Below are 20748 nucleotides of genomic sequence, written 5' to 3'. Positions count from 1 at the left end.
GCACTTTTCTTAGTAATGGCCACAAAGTGGGAGCAGTCTTGACTTCTTGTAGCATGAGGGATCTAAATACCTGAGCACCTAATTGATATAACCTGGTCTATGTATGTGATTCTTATACAATGAACAACTGTCAAAATGATTTTCAAATCTAATTTTGCATGTAGTGGTATGCCTAGCTGCCACTTCAACTGCAAATATTACACATTCATAAGTGACTTTTAGAAAAACACTTGTGGGTGTTTCCAGGAGAGTTTTGAAAATGGGTAAAGGTGAGGAATACTCAACGCTAACGAGATGAACACTCTCACAGCGCGAACGTTCAGAGCATTTGTAAACATTTGTAATGCTTCACCCATACATTTCTAAATGGCCGAGTTTACATTAGAATTATCCTTTGGTAAATGTTGAAAGTGCCACACTATTCTCCATTTTCACAGGGATGTGGGAGAAGGAAAGACGTTTTAATGGCAAATCAATTTCCATGTAAAGAAAAATAAATATTTTTACATTTATTCTAATGGAACTACTCATGTAGATTTTTTTGTAATATGAAACTCCTCACTTGAGGTCTGAAATTCATACGAAACAATTTTAAGTTTATATTTCTGTGATCGGGCAAAGTTTCTGTGGTATGTAGGAGTCACACTAGGCATCTGGTGATGCAGACTTCTTTGTGAATCAGGATCCCATATTTAAAACATATTGCACTGAATAGTTGGGGCTAAATTCCCACAAAATAATTCCAAATCTATACTGGTGCATCTCAGAAACAAAGACAATTTGGTGCATATTTTACATTACAATATAAATTTGAACATATACAAAATGTGCTGTATCAGCACATTTTGCCTTGTGCATGTACACCTCACAAGCATACAATGGGGCACCTCCCATTTCCATTAGACAGGCCAAAATCGGTGAAGGGCCAAATTAAATGTAGGAACTGGATAGACACATACTGTTTTAGCCACACTTTGTGACCTACGTAATGAATATTAAATAGCTAGGTGGAATTTGGACTTTGACTCCTTATTTTGTGATCCGATTTATTAGTCTGCTAGCAAAATACGTTTTTGATTGCAAAAAGACTGGTGGAAAATTTCGAAAAGAACAATGGTATAATTACGCCCATATTTACTGAACTCAAAATTATCTGGGCATACATCTGCTGAGCTGTGACTCTCTAAGTAAAAAATGTTTGTTCAATCCTTTCCAATCAATTGAAGAAGAAATATATATCAGGTGTTAGGCAACAAACAGTAATGTGGCTGGTAACCTTTGAGAGTCGAAGAGACAAGAACCAATGCCCCTTCACTAACAATAAAAAACATTTTGAAGGTACTTCTAAATGTTACCTGATTTTTTTATGCAAAATAATATAGTGATACAAGCTTCCTTTGTGTAAAATTATATATTGAAATTATGCTCCACCAGCTTTCTATGAGATCCATGTTAAATTTCAGAAATGCAGTGTTCTGCAAGCAGCTCATCTCATTGGTATTCAAAAAAAGGAGCCACAGTGTTCCGCAATTTAAAAGAGGCTGAAGCATACACAGGAGTTTAATCGAAAACAGAGGGCAGCTACAAAGTTATTATAGGGCAGAACCTCATACAAGGAGCAATTGACAAGAAGGCAAACATTCATCACTTTCCTGCAAGTGGCATATGTTCAGCCACATACATTATCAAGACATACCATTAAATTGAGCGTCAAGCCACACCCTTGAAATGTTCCATGGATTATTGAGGTATACATTTGAACTGCATGATGCATTATCAAGCGACACCTTTGAAATATTGGCAACATTATCAAGGCATACCGACAGAGTCAAGGCTTACAGTCCATTTGCTTACCTTTCCATACTGTACTACGGAAGAAGTTGTGGCCCCACTGCCTTAAGGGATGCTTAAGAAGCATCACCATGGATGTATGTAGGGAAGGTAGCACCTGAGCATTGTTGAAGGAGTGTTGAAAAATTTAAATTAAAACATGAAATGGATGGAAATCTATTTAAATTTAGACTGAGGAATGTTTGTTTTAACTCAATGCTTTGTCCTCCATGAAGTCTTTAAGTAATCAACTGTACATTTGAAGGTTCATTCTTAATCCATGATTACATTTGTCAATTTCTATCTTATCAACAAACCATGGAATGCTAAATTAGTGACATTTATTAAAAAATTGTCATGATTTGCAATGGGTTAGCAAAGTTTATTAACCAATTGTGCTGTCTGGTTGAAAATACGTTAAAACGTAGAAGGATCTGAAAAAATATTGCAATTTTAAGTCAAAATGCATGGTTAATGTCACATCAAAAGCTTGGTTGTCTGTTTTTTATTTTCATTTTTTAAAATTTTATTGGCTTTTGTTCTAGGGCATGTGGTGGAAAAGGTCTTAGCTGGTGACAAATCATCAAATACACCTCCATTAATGGAGGCTTAAAAGTGTTCATGCTTGTATTTATTAATTTATGATATCTCTTAAGTTTTTCAGTGCTACATTTTAATTGGGCTGTAACCACTGCATTGGGTGCAGTTAGTAAACCAAGTAAGAGCAAAACATTTAGGATTGACTATTGTTTTTTTTTTCTTTAAGTCGTGGAATTGTTTCTGAAGAAAACAAAACCATGCATAAAATGTTATGGGTGGCATTTTCTTTTGCCCTAAACAGCATATTCTCATGGAAATGCAACTGTGAAACTAGATGAAGATTTTTATGTCCCAGATTTCGAACAAGCACCCAAATAATTGTTTTTCCATTCTCCATGCAGGAAAAGCAAACAACAATGTGCAGTGGGATGAGGATTCAGTGGAATATATGCCGGAAATCCCAGTTCGTATTGTCTTTGTCTTGGTTGTTCATGGAAGAGCTTCTCGGCAGCTTCAACGCATGCTTAAAGCTATATACCATAAAGATCATTTTTACTACATTCATTGTGACAAGGTAACATATTCAGTTTTTGAAATGTATCCCTGAAATATCCTGCTTTTCTTTAGGTGTCTCCATTAGGTTTCCTTTTGTTTCTTTTCAGAGCAAGTTAGTAAGAATGTTCAAAATTAGATTCTTTATATTAGATGAATAGATGTAGCTCTTACTTACTGGGAGAACACAAGTCTTACATATGTTTTAAATGCTATTTCTTATAATATGCTATCTTGTTCAGGATTGGAAAATGAACAATGCTATCCATTACTATACCAACATACTGCATTTTCAGAGCAAAACATGAGAGTGTCAAGTGAAATCGAGGGCTAGCATGTATAAATTATATATTTTGAACCAAATGGATTTACTCCTTGAGAAAAACTGTTAACTTTTTTGGACCCATGTTTTTCATAAATTTCCAGATTGGCAAAAGTATGAGCATGTCTAAACTTACATTAAACTGGTTTGAGAACATTGGAACATTGTTTTACTAAATGTAATGAATGTTCTCAAAACATAGCAGGGCTGTTTATATTTAACCTATAATATTATTTTTTTCTTTTTCTGGAAAAGCGTTCTAATTATCTGCACAGACAAGTGATCCAAATCGCCAAGAAGTACCCTAATGTGCGAGTGACACCCTGGAGAATGTCGACAATCTGGGGAGGAGCCAGCCTTCTGTCCACATATCTTCAAAGTATGAAAGATCTACTTGAAATGAAGGACTGGTCCTGGGACTTCTTCATTAATCTCAGTGCAGCGGACTATCCAATCAGGTACAAAAATGTGCATATGTGAATTCTTAAAAATGCCTAGATACTTTTCAAAATTAATTTACAATACCAAACACATTGGTTCTATGGGACTCATTCAAATGTTTATACCACCCAAAGTTCTCTGTGAAGTGTGAGCATGTTATTGTGTATGCATTGTGAACAACTAACTCCAACACTATTATATGCACAATTGCTGCACAAGCCTTTTCTTTTCATATGAAAATATAATTGTTCCATCAAGACGTTAATAAAAGGTGCTACAAAGCCAGTAGAATAGCATAAATGACTAAGTGCTCAAAAAGTGTAAAGGTAAATACAATATATGAATAAGCACTTTTGATCTCAAGAAGGATAAGAATATAATTGCCAGAGTGAAAACTAAGAGTGAATAGTCCAAGGTTTTCTGAATGACCAAATCTTATCACACCCGGGTATTGTCATTTAGATCAGATACATTCATATTCTTATTATTAATATTTATTCATCCATTTTCAAGGCTTTTTTCATTAGCCCTGGAAATCAACACTTTAATTTTTTGGTTTCCCAATAAGTTTCAAACTAAACAAGTCAAATGTTTTATGACATCCTCCTGAGTGTAAGTTTAAGCTAGTTGACTTAAAATAAATGCAAAACGTAGGAAACGGAACTTGTATGCTTCCATCACCTGTTTTTGTGGAAATTGTGAATTGAATCTTACAACTTGCATTTCAGTTGAGCACAAATAACAGAGAAAGATATTGTTTATTTTAATGGTATGTATGGTACACCTCAGTAAAACTGGACTATTTAGCTTTTTTTCATCCATGAGGATTCACCCTCTTTTCAAACTAAAGAGCATATTACTCCCTTCAACAATTTTGGACACCTTTGACAAAATTAAACACATTTAGAATATTTCAAACCTCAAGAAAATTCTTAATTGTCCAGGTCCTAGAGTTTCAAATTTAGAAAAAAAGACTCACAAGTAGTAATTATCATTGTTGCACAGTACAGCAAAAAATTATTTTTGCATGTAGTATATCACTCCTCATGTTTAGTACATCAAACATGTTTTGTAGAGCTCGCTGTTTAAGATGTTAATTTAATTCAAGTGAACATTTTACGGTGCATGGTTATGTATATGTTTGATATTCGAACAGATGTTTAATGATGTTGAATAATTATGAGATAAATATGCACATGCGTTAACAATATACTTCCATTTATTGAACATTCAAATGTGAGGTACAGGACTCTTGAACTTAGACCACATGCACCCTAGTCAACGACAAATATATTATGTATGTCAGCCTGTAGAAGAATGCAGGCTATCCAGGGTTCTTATTTAGAAGAACAAATATTAGTTATTACACCTAGGAGAAATGTGGATTCTTTTAATACGGTTCAGAGAGATTGCCCATGCTTTCTAAATCAGTTAATGGCAAGAATATGCCCCCAACTAACTTAGGTGGCAGCTAGTCTAGCTCCAAATTTAGTCAGCCAACCTTCCAAAATAGGGTTTGCAAATGGGCTGAGGCCTGTTTGGTGTTCATCTCCGTGAGGGGAAATATGTACCATTATGTAGTACGTTTCTTGTTTGTTGAAAAGTGCATGCCTTTTCATTCCTGTACTAAAAGGTTATTTGAAAAAATAGTTATACAAAGCACAGAGTCCAAGTTTTTTCACTTACATAATTCAAATAAAATTATTCTGTTGTAAGAGCTTTCTGTCCTACAGAAACCATGATTTCAAACAAACAAAAATCCTAAATTGTTATTCTCATATGAGAAGCAAATCAAAAAGGGTGCAGTTTCAAACTAGTGAAACAACTAGGGGAAAGTTAGGCTTTTTCCAATAATGACTCACCAGATGATGCTAGCATACAAAGCGCTTTCCATGTGGGACTTTTAAAGACTTTTGAGTTGTCAGCCTCAGAATCCCACTGGTACTCTGAGGGAGGAGAAGTCCTCCAGCCAGCCTTTGGAGAACACTAGGTGCGGGTCACAGAGGGGACTAGCAAATAGCGGGCCAGTACATAAGGCAGGTAGTACTGATGGCAGTTCCTCCTAGCAAATACCAGGCCTCTGGCAAACCAGAATCAGGGAGCAGCTGGCAGCAGGTCAACAAACAGACATTTTATCAAGTGAGTCCTTTAGGCCACCCAGCAGATAGCAAGCAGCAGGGTAGCAGCAGAAGAGCACCCCAGATGAGTCCTTTGTGCAGGACAGCAATCCTTCTGACAGAGGTTCAGTCCCAGTTCCAAAAGTGCCTTAAAAACACAGGGTCAGAGCCACTGTACTTGTACTCAAAAATGCCTTTGATGTAAGGGCTACTTCAAAAGAACCCTTTCAAGTATACCACAAAACCCTTTTAACCTAGCCCTGGCTCCAGTCATCGGTAGGTGTTAAATCAGACCTTTGTATAAGGTCAGGACACAGCCTATTGACATCTTTAGGTATGAACAATCTCACCCTCTCCCAGCCCAGCAAGACAATCAGTACATAGATGAATGATGATGTATCACATATCACACCCAGTCAGTCCTGTGTTGTGGCTCTCTGGAAAGTATGCACAAAGTGTAACTGTCACTCAGCCGTAGACATGGATTGTAGTCAGGCTGCAAAGTGCATAGAGTTATAAGCACACAGAAATGCCCACTTTTTAAAAGTGACATTTCTAAAATAGTAATGTAAAATCTAGCTACACCAGTAAGCAGGGCTTTTCACTACCATTCCAAACTTACCAAACATGGCAGTGCTACTCCTTTCAGATCAGGAATTACCACTTAAGAATTCCCAATGCTGAAGAATTCCCAATGCTGACCTATGAGAGGAGCAGCTGTCACAGTAGTGAAAAAAACTAAATATGCTGTTTGTCACTACTAGGACATGTAAAACATAAAAGTGCATGTCCTACCTTTTACATACACAGCACCCTACCTATAGGGCCTACCTTTGGAGTGACTTAGGTGTAGGAAAAGGGGAGTTTAGGCCTTGGCAAATAGTTCAAAGGTGGCAGTAAACTGACTGTACATGCAGGCCTTGAAGAGGGATGCCTGAAACAGGTTTGAAAGGCTACTTCTGTGGGTGGCACAATCAGTACTGCAGGCCCACTAGCAGCATTTAATTTACAGGCACTGGCTTTATGGTATATGGTACCTTACAAGGGTCTTACAGCTAAATAAAGTATGCCAAACAGATGTAAGCCAATCATACCATGTTTTACGGAGGAGAGCACATGCATGTTAGCACTGCACTGATTAGTAGTGGTAAAGTGCCCAGAGTCCTAAAGCCACCAAAAAGGTCCAAAAAATAAGAGAGGGAAGGCAAAACGTGTTGAGATAACCCTGCAGAAAGTGCCATTTCCAACACAACCCCCCTCCAGCCTAAAGCCAGGGTAGACCAATGAATACCTTGATTGGCTTCCCTGCTTAGAGTGATAGAATGTAGACAATGGCCCGCACCTGCAGGGGCACATGCCAGTTCTATATCTCTCTGGATCCCTCTGTCTATACTCTCAAAACTGACTAAGCTAACCCATGGGGAATCTGTATCCTCATCTGTGGATCCCATCTGTGAAGTGCTTAACTTTAATTTGCTCACAAATGCCTCTAATTAGGGGGACAGTACCACTGTGGCCATAAAAGTGATGTGCCCATTCCACCCCTTGGGTCTGGCTTCTATCTCCATCCCAAGGAAAACTCTGTCCATAAGGAAAGCAGCCAACAGAGGCCACTGACAGCTGTCAGTGTCAAGAGCCAGACCCCAGGCCATCTAGAGTCTCTGTTCCTTGTGCTTCTCAGAGTGGGGGTGGTGGGTCCAGGTGCATGGCATTCTTTCTACATTCCACTTCCCAACAGTTCAGTAGTGAAATTCTGTGACTGGTCCTCCAGCCCATGGTCTGCACCCTCAGACAAAATAGGGGTGAGGCTTTCCTCTCCCTCCTTCTGGGGTTCTGTACCCTCCTTTTGGGAGTGCTCCCCCCAGAATTCAGAACTTTCAGGGCACTTGTGTGAGCCATCCTGCTTAGCTCTCCCACCAGTTCAGATGGGCTACCATGTAACTGGCCTCCCAAACCAGGGTCTGCACTCTTGAAGTGGGGTCAGGGGTGAGTCCTTACTCCTCCTGCTACTCCTTCTAGAGTTCCGCACCCTCTCTCCAGGAGGGGTACCCCCAGAGGACAAATGGTAGGGACACTTGTGGCAGCTGGTCCTTGCCCCAGGTCAGGGGGAATACCCAGAACCTGGCACTCGAACCCAGGGTTTGTATCCTTAGGCTGGACATGGAGCAAGTACTGTCTCCTACTACCCCTCCATCTGGGTGTCTGCATCCTCCTTTGTGGTGTGGTACTGTCAGAAATCAGGTAGGATGTTTGTGTGATCCAGCCTCCAAGTTCTCATGACAGTATGGGGGTCCCCTTCAGTGGCTGATCTCCCAGTATAAACTAGATTCCCTTCCTTGGGCCCCCTTGGGGGTACTCTCCAGGCTCCGGGCTGGGCAAAGGGCACCCTGGGACATCCCTCACTTCCACCTCTCCTCCTTCTTTGAGAAGGGGCATGGGACCCTTTACCCACCCACCACAAGGGGACCTGTCTGGGCTACTGTGAACCTTCCTCACCCACGTTGGTGGAAATTTGAGCCACCGCCTTTAGGATCACTCCCAAGTGCCTTTCTAGACTCTCTGGTATTCACCCAGAGGTGTGCCTCCTTTACAGGTTACCTGGGGTCAGAAATTGTATACTCCAACAGGTGTTGGTGTTGCCCTGGAAAACAAGAATGGAACATGTGCTGTCTGTTAGTCAGACTGCACAACCCTTCAAAATTGTTTGTTGCGCTACCCTTCACCCATCCATCTAGTGCTTTGCAACAATTCTGCACAAACTCCCTCAAGACTGGTAAGACAGTTTCCTACTACCCATGAACCTCAAACTATACTTTTCAGGGGTAACTCCATACTTTGCAATCAGGGTTTCCTTCATCGGGGTGTACCACTACTTGTCTCTCCCTTCTAGGGACCGTAGGGCATCCCTCCCATCACTAGGAATATAACTCCATAGGTCAGTTCCCCATTCCTCCTCAGGGATCCTGCACACTTACAGAGCCCTCTCACACTCTTGTAGCCACTGATGTATGCCACCCCTCTTAAACGTAAGCACCAAGTCTGTGGGTGTGTGGGTGGTGTTCATAACACTAGATTCAAAATTGCTGCCACCACTGGACTTCAGATGCCGTGCTGGTGAGTCCAGACCTTTAAGTCTATGCTCATGGGCTACTTTTTCAGTGACTAAGGCTCTTTAAGCCTCTACCATCCTCTCCTCAATGACAAGCCTTTGTTCATGTAAGGCCTGTCTCTTCTTTTTCCTCTCCTTCTCTATGGCCAGTTGCCTTTGTCTTAATTCACATTTGCGCCTGGCCAGTTCCAACCTGAACTCTTTTTTCTCCCTCCTATCCTCCAGCTCCTCCGGGGACATGCTTTCTAGGGGTGTGGATTGGGATCCCTCCCACACAGAGTACCCATCATTCTCTTGATCCTATTTCTCAGTTGCTTTCCCATGGCCCCTCTCAAAATAGTACAGGGCTTTCCGACGGTCCCACTCAGTGGATTCCTGAGTCACAGATATTCCATTCTCTCTGCAAAAAACCTTTAACTCTGCCAAATCGTAGTACAACAGGTTGTCTAGGTCAAAGGTTAACTCCATTTTGATAAGGTGTAACCACACAAGTGTAAACAACAAGAGTCCCATGTGCAAGAAGACTGAAGTAGGGGTAAACAATAAAATGACCAATAAGAGAACAGGAGAATCAGAAATTACAGCACGTTAATACAACCGCGGATCGGCCCCCAAAAAATTGGAGCATTTTATGTCTATGACGGGTCCCTCAGGGATCCCTCCATCTCTCCTATGGGGTCAGGATACATTTATCCTTACCCCTTATGTCCGTTTTGTAGTGATTCTAACCCCCCCTGGACCAATGCAAGAAAGAAAATGGCTGCAAACTTCCTCTCAGGTTGTGGCCTGACAATCAGGCCCTTTCATCAAGTAGGAGCTGAGAAAAATGCCTCCCCCCCTCAAAGCTCGTTTTCCCCATGCATTTTACCATAGGGTCTTTAGACATGACTGCAGTCCGAACCACTGAACGGAATTACGCCAGATATGGCAGGAAGCTAGATCTTGGTGCGCAAATCATGCTTTCTGTGTTTAGTAGTTTTAGAGATATGAAAGGAAAAATAAATATTTAAATATAGGGACATGGACCCCCTGCTGGTCACAGACATCTCAAGATGAGATCTGAATGGCTGCCAACATTTCAACCAGGAAGTGTTGGGAGCCATATTGGGACTCAGCTTCAGCTGAGTCCCAAAAAAAAAGGAAAAAAAAGAAAAGGAGGCATGGAAGGAATACCCTAACCCCGTAGCCTTGTTGCTGGGGTCCCCTGGGATGCGTCAGTGCAAAAAGGCATTTTTGTAAAAAATGTCAGTGAAATTCATGAATGATTAAAAAAAAAAAAAACACAAGCGCCGTCTCTAACGCTTGCTTTTAGCCACTGAGTGGGCCAGGTCCCGAGGCATGTTGCAGTATTAAAAAAAAGAAGGGGTCAGATGGGGCCTCCCTCCGAGGACTGTTTTTAGCTCCAGGCACCACCACCTCCCTGGGACTTTACTAAAACTTTTACTGGGGCTGCGTGGACCACCCACTATTGGGCTCTTCCGAGTCCCAGGGACCACCACCTCCCTGGGTCTTTATTACTCAAATGGAGGTGGCCTGCACAGATCCCCCTCCTACAGTCAACTCCCCTTAAATTCCAAACCCCACTACATGCAATGCCAAATAGGTTTGGAGCTTAAAGGGTGCAACACTAAATATATAAATTTACGGGGGCCGCATTGGCCCCCCTTCCTGCCCGGGACACCATCAAAAAAATATATGGGGGAGCAAAGTTCCCCCAGAGCTCCGGGGCCATCAGTTTCCCAGGTCTACATAATAAAAATCTCCTTGGAACAATGTTAAAAAGTAAATGGGGTACCACACAGACCCCCATTCCCCCGGGACCACCACCTCCCTGGGACTACATTTTAAAACAATATCAGGGGGCTGTGCAGACCCCCCCCCCCAGGCCCATTGACCCACAACTCCCCAAGGCCAAATATATTTTTTTTAGAAAAGGAGGGGGTCCATGTGGCCCCAATCCCTGGGCCGATTTTGGTCCTGAGGAACCCATCCCCCTGTGCCTGGCTATATGTTCCCAGTATTAGTTTTACAAATTTAATGAAGATTCGTCAAACAGCGCCAAAGTTATTAAGACAACAAAAAGCTCTGTTCTATTGAAGCTAGGTCCTAAATATATCTACCGCCAGTAGGTAATGTTGTATATTCTCCTCATACCCCTGCATAGGACACCTGTGAGGAACCCATGTTTGTGAACACAAGCAACACCCTCCAAAAACCTTGTTTGTGCTGTAACATTTATTTTATACTGCTGTGTTAATAATAAACATTGTAAAATATTTTAAATTAAAATATTTTAATAGGTTTTATAATAAACGTCAAAAAGATTTCCTACACTTTCCTATCTGGAGATTTCCACCTACTGTGCAAAGTTTCTAGTAGTAACTTTACACCCACAAATTCAGCCTTAGATGTACCCACCCACTAACCAGGTGGTGTGAAGACACGCAGGTCTCGGCTTTGTTTTAATTGAAATAACTAATAAGACACAATGGATGCATTCATGGGTTAGGTTTTGTGTATAGATGTGGACTGCTAGTAACCTGCACTTTAATTTCCGAACATCATTACACTCATCAAATGACTCTTTCCTTCATATTTTGTTTGTTCATGTTTAGTTGCACATTCCTTTAACCCTTGCCACTTGCTTTCTTGTTTATTTATTCCTTTAACCCTCTACTACTAGCAAAGATGTTTTTATCTGTTATCACATGACATCTGGCATTATAGTGGACTGTAGGTTGTATAACATGTATTATGACAAAGTCCAAAAGTATTTAAAATACATCCTATGTGTTTCAGCATGTTGCTTTCACACAAATATAAGCAAGCATACTGTTTTTCAGACCATTCCATGATTTGAAAGTCATCATACATTAAAAAAAATCTTCTCTACAGAAAAGTGTTAGAGTGTAGGCCATAGAGGCCTTTGTTGTGTTGTTGGTTGTAATTAAAATGTTGTTAAGGAGACCAGGAAATAGGTTCAAGCAATTTACGTTAATTTTGCAATTGTGTCCCATATTTAACTGCTTTCAAACAGTTTCCATGTACAAGAAAGCACTGTAAGTGAAATGTAGTCTCTCCTCTTTCTGATTTGAGGCTAATCTTACATTCATGTTTTAGTTACTAACTTACATGATTCTTAGTATCCTCTGATTCATGCTGGAAATAAACCACAAACACTGGAGAGCACATTTTCTAGCTATAGGTCAACAAAAAATAGTATATGGTATTTTTAGGTCTGGCGTTAGCCAACATCATTTGACTTTACTAAAATTATATGTTAAATAGACTTTTTGGGTTTTGAGCCAGGTGTATTCCTACGTTGGTCTGTTGTGTCATTCACCCACTACAAGATACAGCATGGGACACTTGGTCAGTCCACCACAGCCAACAGCCATTAGCTGATTTCACTGTGAGTGATGGCATTCTGCTATTCACAACGGGCACTTGCACACAAAGCAGACCCATTCAGAGATGGGGCATACAATGGTGATGTGTGGTTTTTAACCCCTTCTGTGCCATGGACGTAACGGTTATGTCCTTGGCTGCAGCGCTGCTGTGCCAAGTACGTAACTGTTATGTTCAGGGACTGACCCAACCACACCCCAAGAGCAGGGATGGCAGCGGGAGGGCTTCCGCTGCCACCCGACCCCCCTGTGACATTTGATGACATCAGTGTGCACTGCTTCCAAGCGCGTCCCTGAGAGAAACAGATTAATTTCATCTTGGGAAGGGAGAGGTCAGAGAGGCTTCTCTGAGCATTCCTGCTGCACAATCGCATAGCGTTCATGCAGCAGGAATGCCCACTAGACACCAGGGAGTTTTTGCTCTTGTAATGTGACATAAGGGGAGCGGCCTCTTAGGCAAGGGTCACTCCCCATGGTCGGCCTATTTTTATTAGGTCCATCTGCCCCCAAGGGGGGGGCAGAAACCACAAAACACTGGTGATTTTTTAAAATTATTTATTTTACATAAGGGGAGCAGCCCTATAGGCAAAGGTTGCTACCCTGGGTGGCATATTATTTTAAGCCATTTCTGCCCCTATTGGGGGCAGATTGGCCTATTTTTATTAAGCCCAGCTGCCCCCACTAGGCACCAGTGATTGTTGTGTGTGTGTGTTTTGTTTGAGGGTGGTCCCTTGGGCAGGGGTCGCTCCCCATGAGGGCACATTACTGTTGACCATTTCTGTCTCCCTTGGGGGCAGAAACCATTAGACACCAGGGATTTAAAAAAAATGTTTATGTTACATAAGGGGAGCAGCCCCTTAGGTGAGGGTTGGTCCCCAGGGAGGCATATTATTTTAGGCTATTTCTGCACTTCCTGGGGGCAGAACTGCCTATTTTCATTGGGCCTGTCTGCACCAAAGGGCGGGAACCACTTAGACACCAGGGATTGTTGTGTGTGTACTTTGTTTGGGGGGATGGCCACTTAGGCAAGGGTCGCTCCCCAGGGGGACTCATTACTCTTGGCCATTTCTGCCCCCCCGGGGGCAGACTGGCCTATTTTAATTAGGCCCATCGACCCCCAATGGGGGCAGATACCACTTAGGCACCAGGAATTTTTGTGTGGTTGGTTTTTTTTTTTTGTGGGGACGGCCCCTTGGGCAAGGGTCACTCCCCTTTGGGGGGGCATTCATTTTGGCCATTTTTGCCCCCCTTGTGGGCAGATCGGCCTATTTTTGTAAGGGTCATCTGCCTCCAAACGGGGCAGAAAATCCACTAGATCCCAGGGAATTTTTTTTTTTTTTTTTAAAGGGTGGGGGTATGGCCATACCCCTACCCCAAAATAAATGGGGACAAACTTGTTCTGCCCACCAGGGGCAGATGGAATAATTACCCTTAATCCACCCCCCAGGGTGGCAGAAAGACCACTAGATGCCATGGAATTCAAAAAAATCGAGAGTGGGGTCTGCCAATCACTATGGGTATCATTATGCCCCCCTGCCCCAACTGAAGGGGGTAATAATCTTTTAGCCCTCCTTCAAACTAAAACACCTCATCCCAATGGCCAGCAAGAGGACATTTGACTCTTTTGGGTTTTGATTTTACATATGGGACAAGAAAGCTTGGCTAACTCCCAATATCATTCCACTTGGAATGGGGAGCAGCTGCACTTTTTGGACTTTGGTACGCTGCCACCTTGAAAAACCTACCACACCTAGACACATCTGAAAACTAAACATCTGGGTGAGTCCAAGATAATGTGGTTCACATGTATCCTACACTATTTTTTTTACTCATAATGCCTTGCAAACCTCCAACTTTGCTTGAAATCCCACATTTTTCCTACATTGTTATGATGGAACCTTCTGGAATCTACAGGAATCCATAAAATTCCTACCACCCAGCATTGTCGCATCTATGCCGATAAAAATTCTGCCCTTTTGGACCCGCTTTGCTTTCCCCTCAATTGCTACATGTTTTTGACCTTTCCCTGTCACAGGCACTTGGACTACCTACACAAGTGAGGTATCATTTTTTTTGGGATACTGAGGGGAATGCTGGTTGGTAGAAGTTTCGTGCCAGTACAGTGATCCCACACAGAAATGTAGGAAAAGGTGATTTTCTTAGCTAAATTTGAGGTTTGCAGGTTATTCTGGGTAAGAAAACGCTGAGAGATCCACGCAAGTCACACCAACCAGGACTCCCTCAGGTGTCTAGTTTTCAGAAATGATATGTCTGGGTTTGGTAGGTTTCCCTAGAGGGCTGCCGAGCCCAGGACTAAAATCACAGGTGCATCCCTTGCAAAATCTGGTAGTTTTGTAATAGATAATTTTGATGTGTCCATGGTGTGTTTGAGGCCTTTCCCTGCCACGGGCACTATACCTATCCACACAAGTGAGGCATCATTTTTATCGGGAGACTTGGAGAAATGCTGGGTGGAAGGAAGTTTGAGGCTCCCCTCAGATTCCAGAACTTTGCAGCACCGAAATGTGAAAAATGTGTTTTTTTGCCAAATGTTGAGGTTTGCAAATTATTCTGGGTGACATAACCTAGTGAGAGCCCCACAAGTCATCCCATCCTGAATTCCCCAGCTGTCGAGTTTCCAAAAATCTATAGGTTTGCTGGGTTTCCCTAGGTGTCGGCTGAGCTAGCGACCAAAATCCACAGCTATGCAAAAAAACCGGCTGTTTTAATTGGAAACATTTGATGTGTCCATGTTGTGATTCGGGGCATTTCCTGTTGTGGGCACTAGGCCTACCCATACAAGTGAGGTATCGTTTTTATCAGGAGACTTGGGGGAACACAGAATAGAAGAACAAGTGTTATTGCCAGTTGTCTTTCTCTACATTTTTGCCTTACAAATGTAAGACAGTGTGTTAGAAGACGTCATTTTGAGGACTGCCCTGTAATTCACATGCTAGTATGGGGACCCCCAAATTCAGAGGTGTGCAAATAACCACTGCTTCTAAACTCGACATCTTATGCCAATTTCGGAAATACATAGGTTTCCTTGATACCTATTTTTCACTATTTATATCTTGCTAAATGAATTGCAGTATACCTGGTATACTATGAAAGCTCATTGCAAGGTGCACCTCATTTGTTGCCTCTGGGTACCTTGGGTTCTTGATGAACCTACAAGCCCTACTTATCCCCACAACCAGAAGGGTCAAGCAGACGTAACAGTATATTGCTTTAAAAAATCCGCCATAGCTGGAAAAAGTTACAGAAGAAAACGCAGACAGAGATGGCTGTTTTTTTTCAACTCAATTTCAAATTTTTTTTTTTATTCAACTGTTACTTTCTATAGGAAAACCTTGAAGGATCTACACAAATGACCCCTTGCTGAATTAGGAATTTTGTCTACTTTTCAGAAATGTTTAGCTGTCCATAATCCACCATTGGTTTTACACCCATTTCTGTCACTAACTGGAAAGTAGCTGAAAGCACAAATAACTGAGATTTTAGTACCACAAACTCTTTGTTTATGCCATTTGCAGGGAAAAGACCACATGCTTTCCTCTGCAGGACTTTTTTCTCATTTTCCCAAACAACCCACATTTTAGCTGTATTTTGGCTAAATTCTTGGTCTCCTCCAGGGGAACCACAAACTCTGGGTACCTTTAGAATCCCCAGAATGTTGGAAAAAAAGGACACAAATTTGGCGTGAATAGCTTATGTGGAAAAAACGTTATGAAGACCAAAGCGTGAATTATCCTATGTGACCAAAAAAAAGCTTGGCACAGGAGGGGGAAAAGGCCTGGCAGCGAAGGGGTTAAAACCCCAAAATATCTTTCTGCAAATGTTTGTTTTTAACAGTGGGGCAGTCCTTGTGGCCTACCCAAAAATTGAGATTTCCAAAAGCCATGGCAAAACAGATAAACATTCACATTCGCAAATCTAAACAACCACTAATCTTTTTGGCTTTGCCAAATGCTTGTTAGCCAAGTTTAATTCTGTTCCAGCTAGAGAGCAATTTCATTCTGAAAACAATCTACATTTGTTTCTTTTTTTAAGCCTCATTGGTGTCAGCGCATGCTCTGCATGCACTCTCACATGCCACAGATATTGTATACAAAAGGGGGCTTGCTGCCTGCCCATTGCTGAACATTTGTTAGCTTCTTTGTCACTGTTATTTGTTGTCCTCTAATTGGCCAGCGCATGCTGGCTTCACTTCCTATTCTTACAGCTGGAGCATAGACCAAGTACTAACAGATTAAGCTTGATTGCTGTCCTTTCACTAGCATTTAGGTACTACTTTTATTTTTTTCTTCCATGTCATCCTTTTTGAACTTCTTGCCATTTTTAGCTATGTTTTACTATGTCACACACTTAAGCCAATTTCTCCTTTAAAATGTTTATTGTGATGGCAGATGTCATCTGCTTTTATTGTATCAACAGATGCTATCTGTTGGCAAATGTATTCTCACTAAGACACGAATACGGGCACATTGCTTCCTTTATGTGATGTAATTTGGCTAAATATCACTTTTTTTCTTTTTTCATGCTTGGGGTGATTACCTGATTTGCTCAGAATCACAGGGGTGTCATGCTGAGACCTAACAATCACTGGCAAAGTTATTGTCTCTGACATTGCCTTTTGTTCCTGTGCACAACAAGTTCATTGTTGTCTTTGGCAATGATTCATAGCCATGCTGCATAGCAGTGTTGCTGATGTGGAGCATGGCCATACATAATGATAACAAAAAGAACTATAATTCATCCAATACTAAGGCACGTTCAAAAAGGTGCATTAGTCCTGGCTGTGCCATAGCCTTTTTTTTAAATTAGTTTTAGCCACAGTGCAAAGCATTTGTGCTGCTTTACAGCATGGCTACAAAATGTTGCCAAAATCAATAACTCTCATAGACAAAACCATTTGACCTTGCCAATGCTTGTCTTTCATCTAGCTTCAGTATACTGGCCCAGATATATGTGTTTCATCTGAAGACAAGGAGCGTATCAATGCACTGTTTAATCAACAAAAGTGGCTAGATTATAACTATTGCAACTGGCAAGAATTTTTAAATTAATATATTCAGGCAATAGTACTGGACAAACACATTTGATTAAACATGAATACATTTCCCTTGTTCTTTGCTTAGTGTTCCAATTGTGGTGGTTGGTATTTTTAGGGAGTAAAGTAATATTTATATCTTTTCTAGTACTGAACATAAATGCATTTAGCCCGAAGATTGATTAAAGTAACTGGTGGCAATCTGAGTTCAGGAGGAAGACTCATCTAGGGTGTTATGTGGTGTAGCACTCCTACAGTATCTGTGTAACTGTATACTACTAATTCTGTTTCTCCAAGGTGACATGTCTGGAGTTGAATTCCATAAATCTTTCAGCAATGTACAACAATTGATTGTGGTACAGGACTATGAGTGTGGCTACCTAACTATAATGAGCACTTTTGTGATTAAATGCATCCTTGTGTTCGGGAAATGATCCATTGATAGTTCATCTGGCACTTTTAGGGTGAAGATTTAAGGTGTGTGCACAACAAAGCAAGAGAAGAGTCTGCATCTTTGTCTTTCTATTATTAAAATAATACATGGATAAACAAGCAGGTAAGCAGACAATCATATAGGATAATCTAGGTTTCCCTAGATGGCTGCCGAGCCCAGGACTAAAATCACATGTGCATCCCTTGCAAAATCTTGTAGTATTGTAATAGATAGTTTTGATGTGTCCATGGTGTGTTTGAAGCCCTTCCCCGTCACAGGCACTAGGCCTATACACACAAGTGAGGCATCATTTTTATCGGGAGACATTGACAAATGCTGGGTGGAAGGAAGTTTGTGGCTCCCCTCAGTTTCCAGAACTTTGCAGCACCGAAATGTGAAAAAAGTGTTTTTTAGGCAATGTTGAGGTTTGCAAATGCATCCTCGTGTTCGGGAAATGATCCATTGATAGCTCATCTGGCACTTTTAGGGTGAAGATTTAAGGTGTGTGCACAACAAAGCAAGAGAAGAGTATGCATCTTTGTCTTTCTAATATTAAAATAATACATGGATAAACAAGCAGGTAAGCAGACAATCATATAGGATGATCAATACCATTCTTTATGGCTGTAGAGAATGACACTGACATACATTTCTTGTCAAGTTAACTTTGTGTTACCAGTGTAAATCTTCCAGCTTCACCCATTTCTCTACAAAATAGAAAACAAATAAATCATAAAGGCACATATGTTAGAAACTTACATTTTGCATTTTCTAAGTAGCGAATCATTAAGAAATCGCTACTAAGGAAATGCAAAATGGAAACTATAAACTTTGTGATTGCCTAATAGTGATTCCTATGGTGTCGCAATCGCTATTAGGAAATCACAAGAAATACAAATCCATTCGTACCTATGGACCTAAGGCCCCCCTTTAAATCTATAGGAAAAGAAAATGGTGTTCATGGAAAGCGCTGCTAAGTCCTCGCGGCAAGTGTGTGCTCCATTGAACTGGAAAGACTGCATTTTGTGTACCTTTTTAGGGTCGAGCGCGCAAAGCGCTCTATCCCTGTTGTTATCTCTCTACAGGCTTGTAACCACGCCCATCAGTTTGGTTAGTTCATAGGCTTGCCTTTTCAAATTCACTTGATTTGATTAGTGAAAGGCATGCATACGTTATGCCTTTTCCAGTGTTTAGCCCTCCTCGATCGCACCGGCCAACTACTGAAAACATATGAGGCTCCATGTTTTCCGTATGGTTTCTGGACTACTTTTTGTCTTTGTTTCGTAGGTAGCGTGATCTCGCTGGGCAGTAGTCGCGCCCTTTGTATGACATCGATAATTGCACTTTTGCGGTAACATGGATAATTGCACTTTTGCCGATACGTTTCACTGCAAGCTAACTTCTGCTTCCTTTTGTGTGTTTTCTTCAAGGTCGTGGGCTTGCTTATGTGAAACTGTTTATATTTTTATTTTCAGTTTATGTGGCAAGAAAAGTCCAGTTAGGAGTTTACAACGCTAATAGATCTAACTCAAGCAAACGCGAGGCCCATTGCATTGCAAATGCTTGTTTAAAATTGTACCTGGTTACCATTGGATTGTATTAAATGGTAATAGCATTTCCTAAATGCCCATTTGACATGTTGGAAATGCTATGTACTTGCGGTTTGGAAATTGCAAATAGGAAATCCCTATTTGCGATTTCCAATTTTGGTCACCGCAAAATGTGAATTCTACTGGGTAGAAATCGCATTTAAGAGGCCATAGAGCCCTTTTGTACATTTGAAAAGGGAGTTTTGCATTTCTTAATGGGCCGAAATTGTGATTCGACCCATTAAGAAATGCAAAATCCTTTTTTACACATGGGCCATAATCCAAGGTTTTAACTTTAGTATACCACATTTTACACACTGTTGTCTAAGAAAGAGCAATCACATTATCTGAAATAAATGTGTGGTACATAAATGCCTTTGGAGATGGGACTTGTGTTCACATATGTCAGGTTGTCACACCTACACCTTACTTGGATACCTACTCAGAAAATTGCTGTCATAGGTTTATACCTGTTTTTCAAGTAAATGTATGATTTTTTACATTTTCAAAATACCCATGGAGTAATCCTTGCAGTCTGTGACAGTCTCACCTTTCCTGCTGTAGTCCTAATGGTAAGCATGTACACATACTTAAATGTGCAGACGATACTTGATAAGAAAATATGATGAATGACTGGCCCAGCTGCTTTTCTCAAAACTGGTTTAAATTGTCATTAAAATTGCTCTGGCACAGATCACAAATAAGTTTAAGAGGCATATTCAGAGTTCCTTGGTCGTTACCCTGTCACAGACTGACAGGAATCCCGTCCACAGTATTACACGTTTCATAATGCGATGGACAAAATATATGTCTTGTTTGTGAAGTAGTAGTCCCATCTGCCGGACTCTAAATCAGGCCCCAAGTCTTTCACCAACACTGAGAGGACATTAAGATGCCAGACGCTTGAAACTGTATACAAGCATATCATTTGTATGGGAGGCCATCACACATTAAAATTGTATTTGTGATTTAGACATGGCGATTAAAACTGTTTCTTTGTGTGAAACCGTTATTCCAATAAAAGCGTAAATTCACGTATTTTTTTAGTAGACGAGCCACGCTATTCTAACTTGTTAACTGATAAAGGATTTTAACCTGAGCCCACCATGGCAAATCTCTGTGGCTTGTAAGAACACAATGTTAATGAAAAGTGATTCCGCGCTTAACCTGCTTTAAAAAAATGGCACAATCTGAGTAGGACATTACATTTTCCTTCAAAGAAGGGAAACACAGAAGGGCATTTTTAAATGGTCGTTTCTCTCATACACACCAGGTTTCCTACAGAATCTTTCCTCAGTGAGTGCAGCTGTTATTACGTTGATGGGACTCAGTAACTTAAAAAAAAAAAAAAAAAA

At 41.0% G+C, this 20748-nt stretch overlaps 1 protein-coding gene across 1 annotated transcript in view; it reads left to right on the top strand.

The window, feature by feature from the left end:
• The window catches only part of XYLT1 (xylosyltransferase 1), a 644618-nt gene that overhangs the window by 377266 nt on the left and 246604 nt on the right, over positions 1 to 20748 (top strand). Inside the window, exons 3-4 of the mRNA XM_069210190.1 lie at positions 2772 to 2944; positions 3500 to 3702. Coding sequence (XP_069066291.1) covers positions 2772 to 2944; positions 3500 to 3702 — 376 coding nt within the window. The remainder of the gene's footprint in view (positions 1 to 2771; positions 2945 to 3499; positions 3703 to 20748) is intronic.

The sequence above is a fragment of the Pleurodeles waltl genome, chromosome 10 (genome assembly GCF_031143425.1).
Source record: "Pleurodeles waltl isolate 20211129_DDA chromosome 10, aPleWal1.hap1.20221129, whole genome shotgun sequence".
NCBI classification, from domain to species: domain Eukaryota; kingdom Metazoa; phylum Chordata; class Amphibia; order Caudata; family Salamandridae; genus Pleurodeles; species Pleurodeles waltl.
The sequence above is the reverse complement of the archived record's forward strand: the minus strand, read 5'-3'. Positions and strand labels throughout refer to the sequence as shown.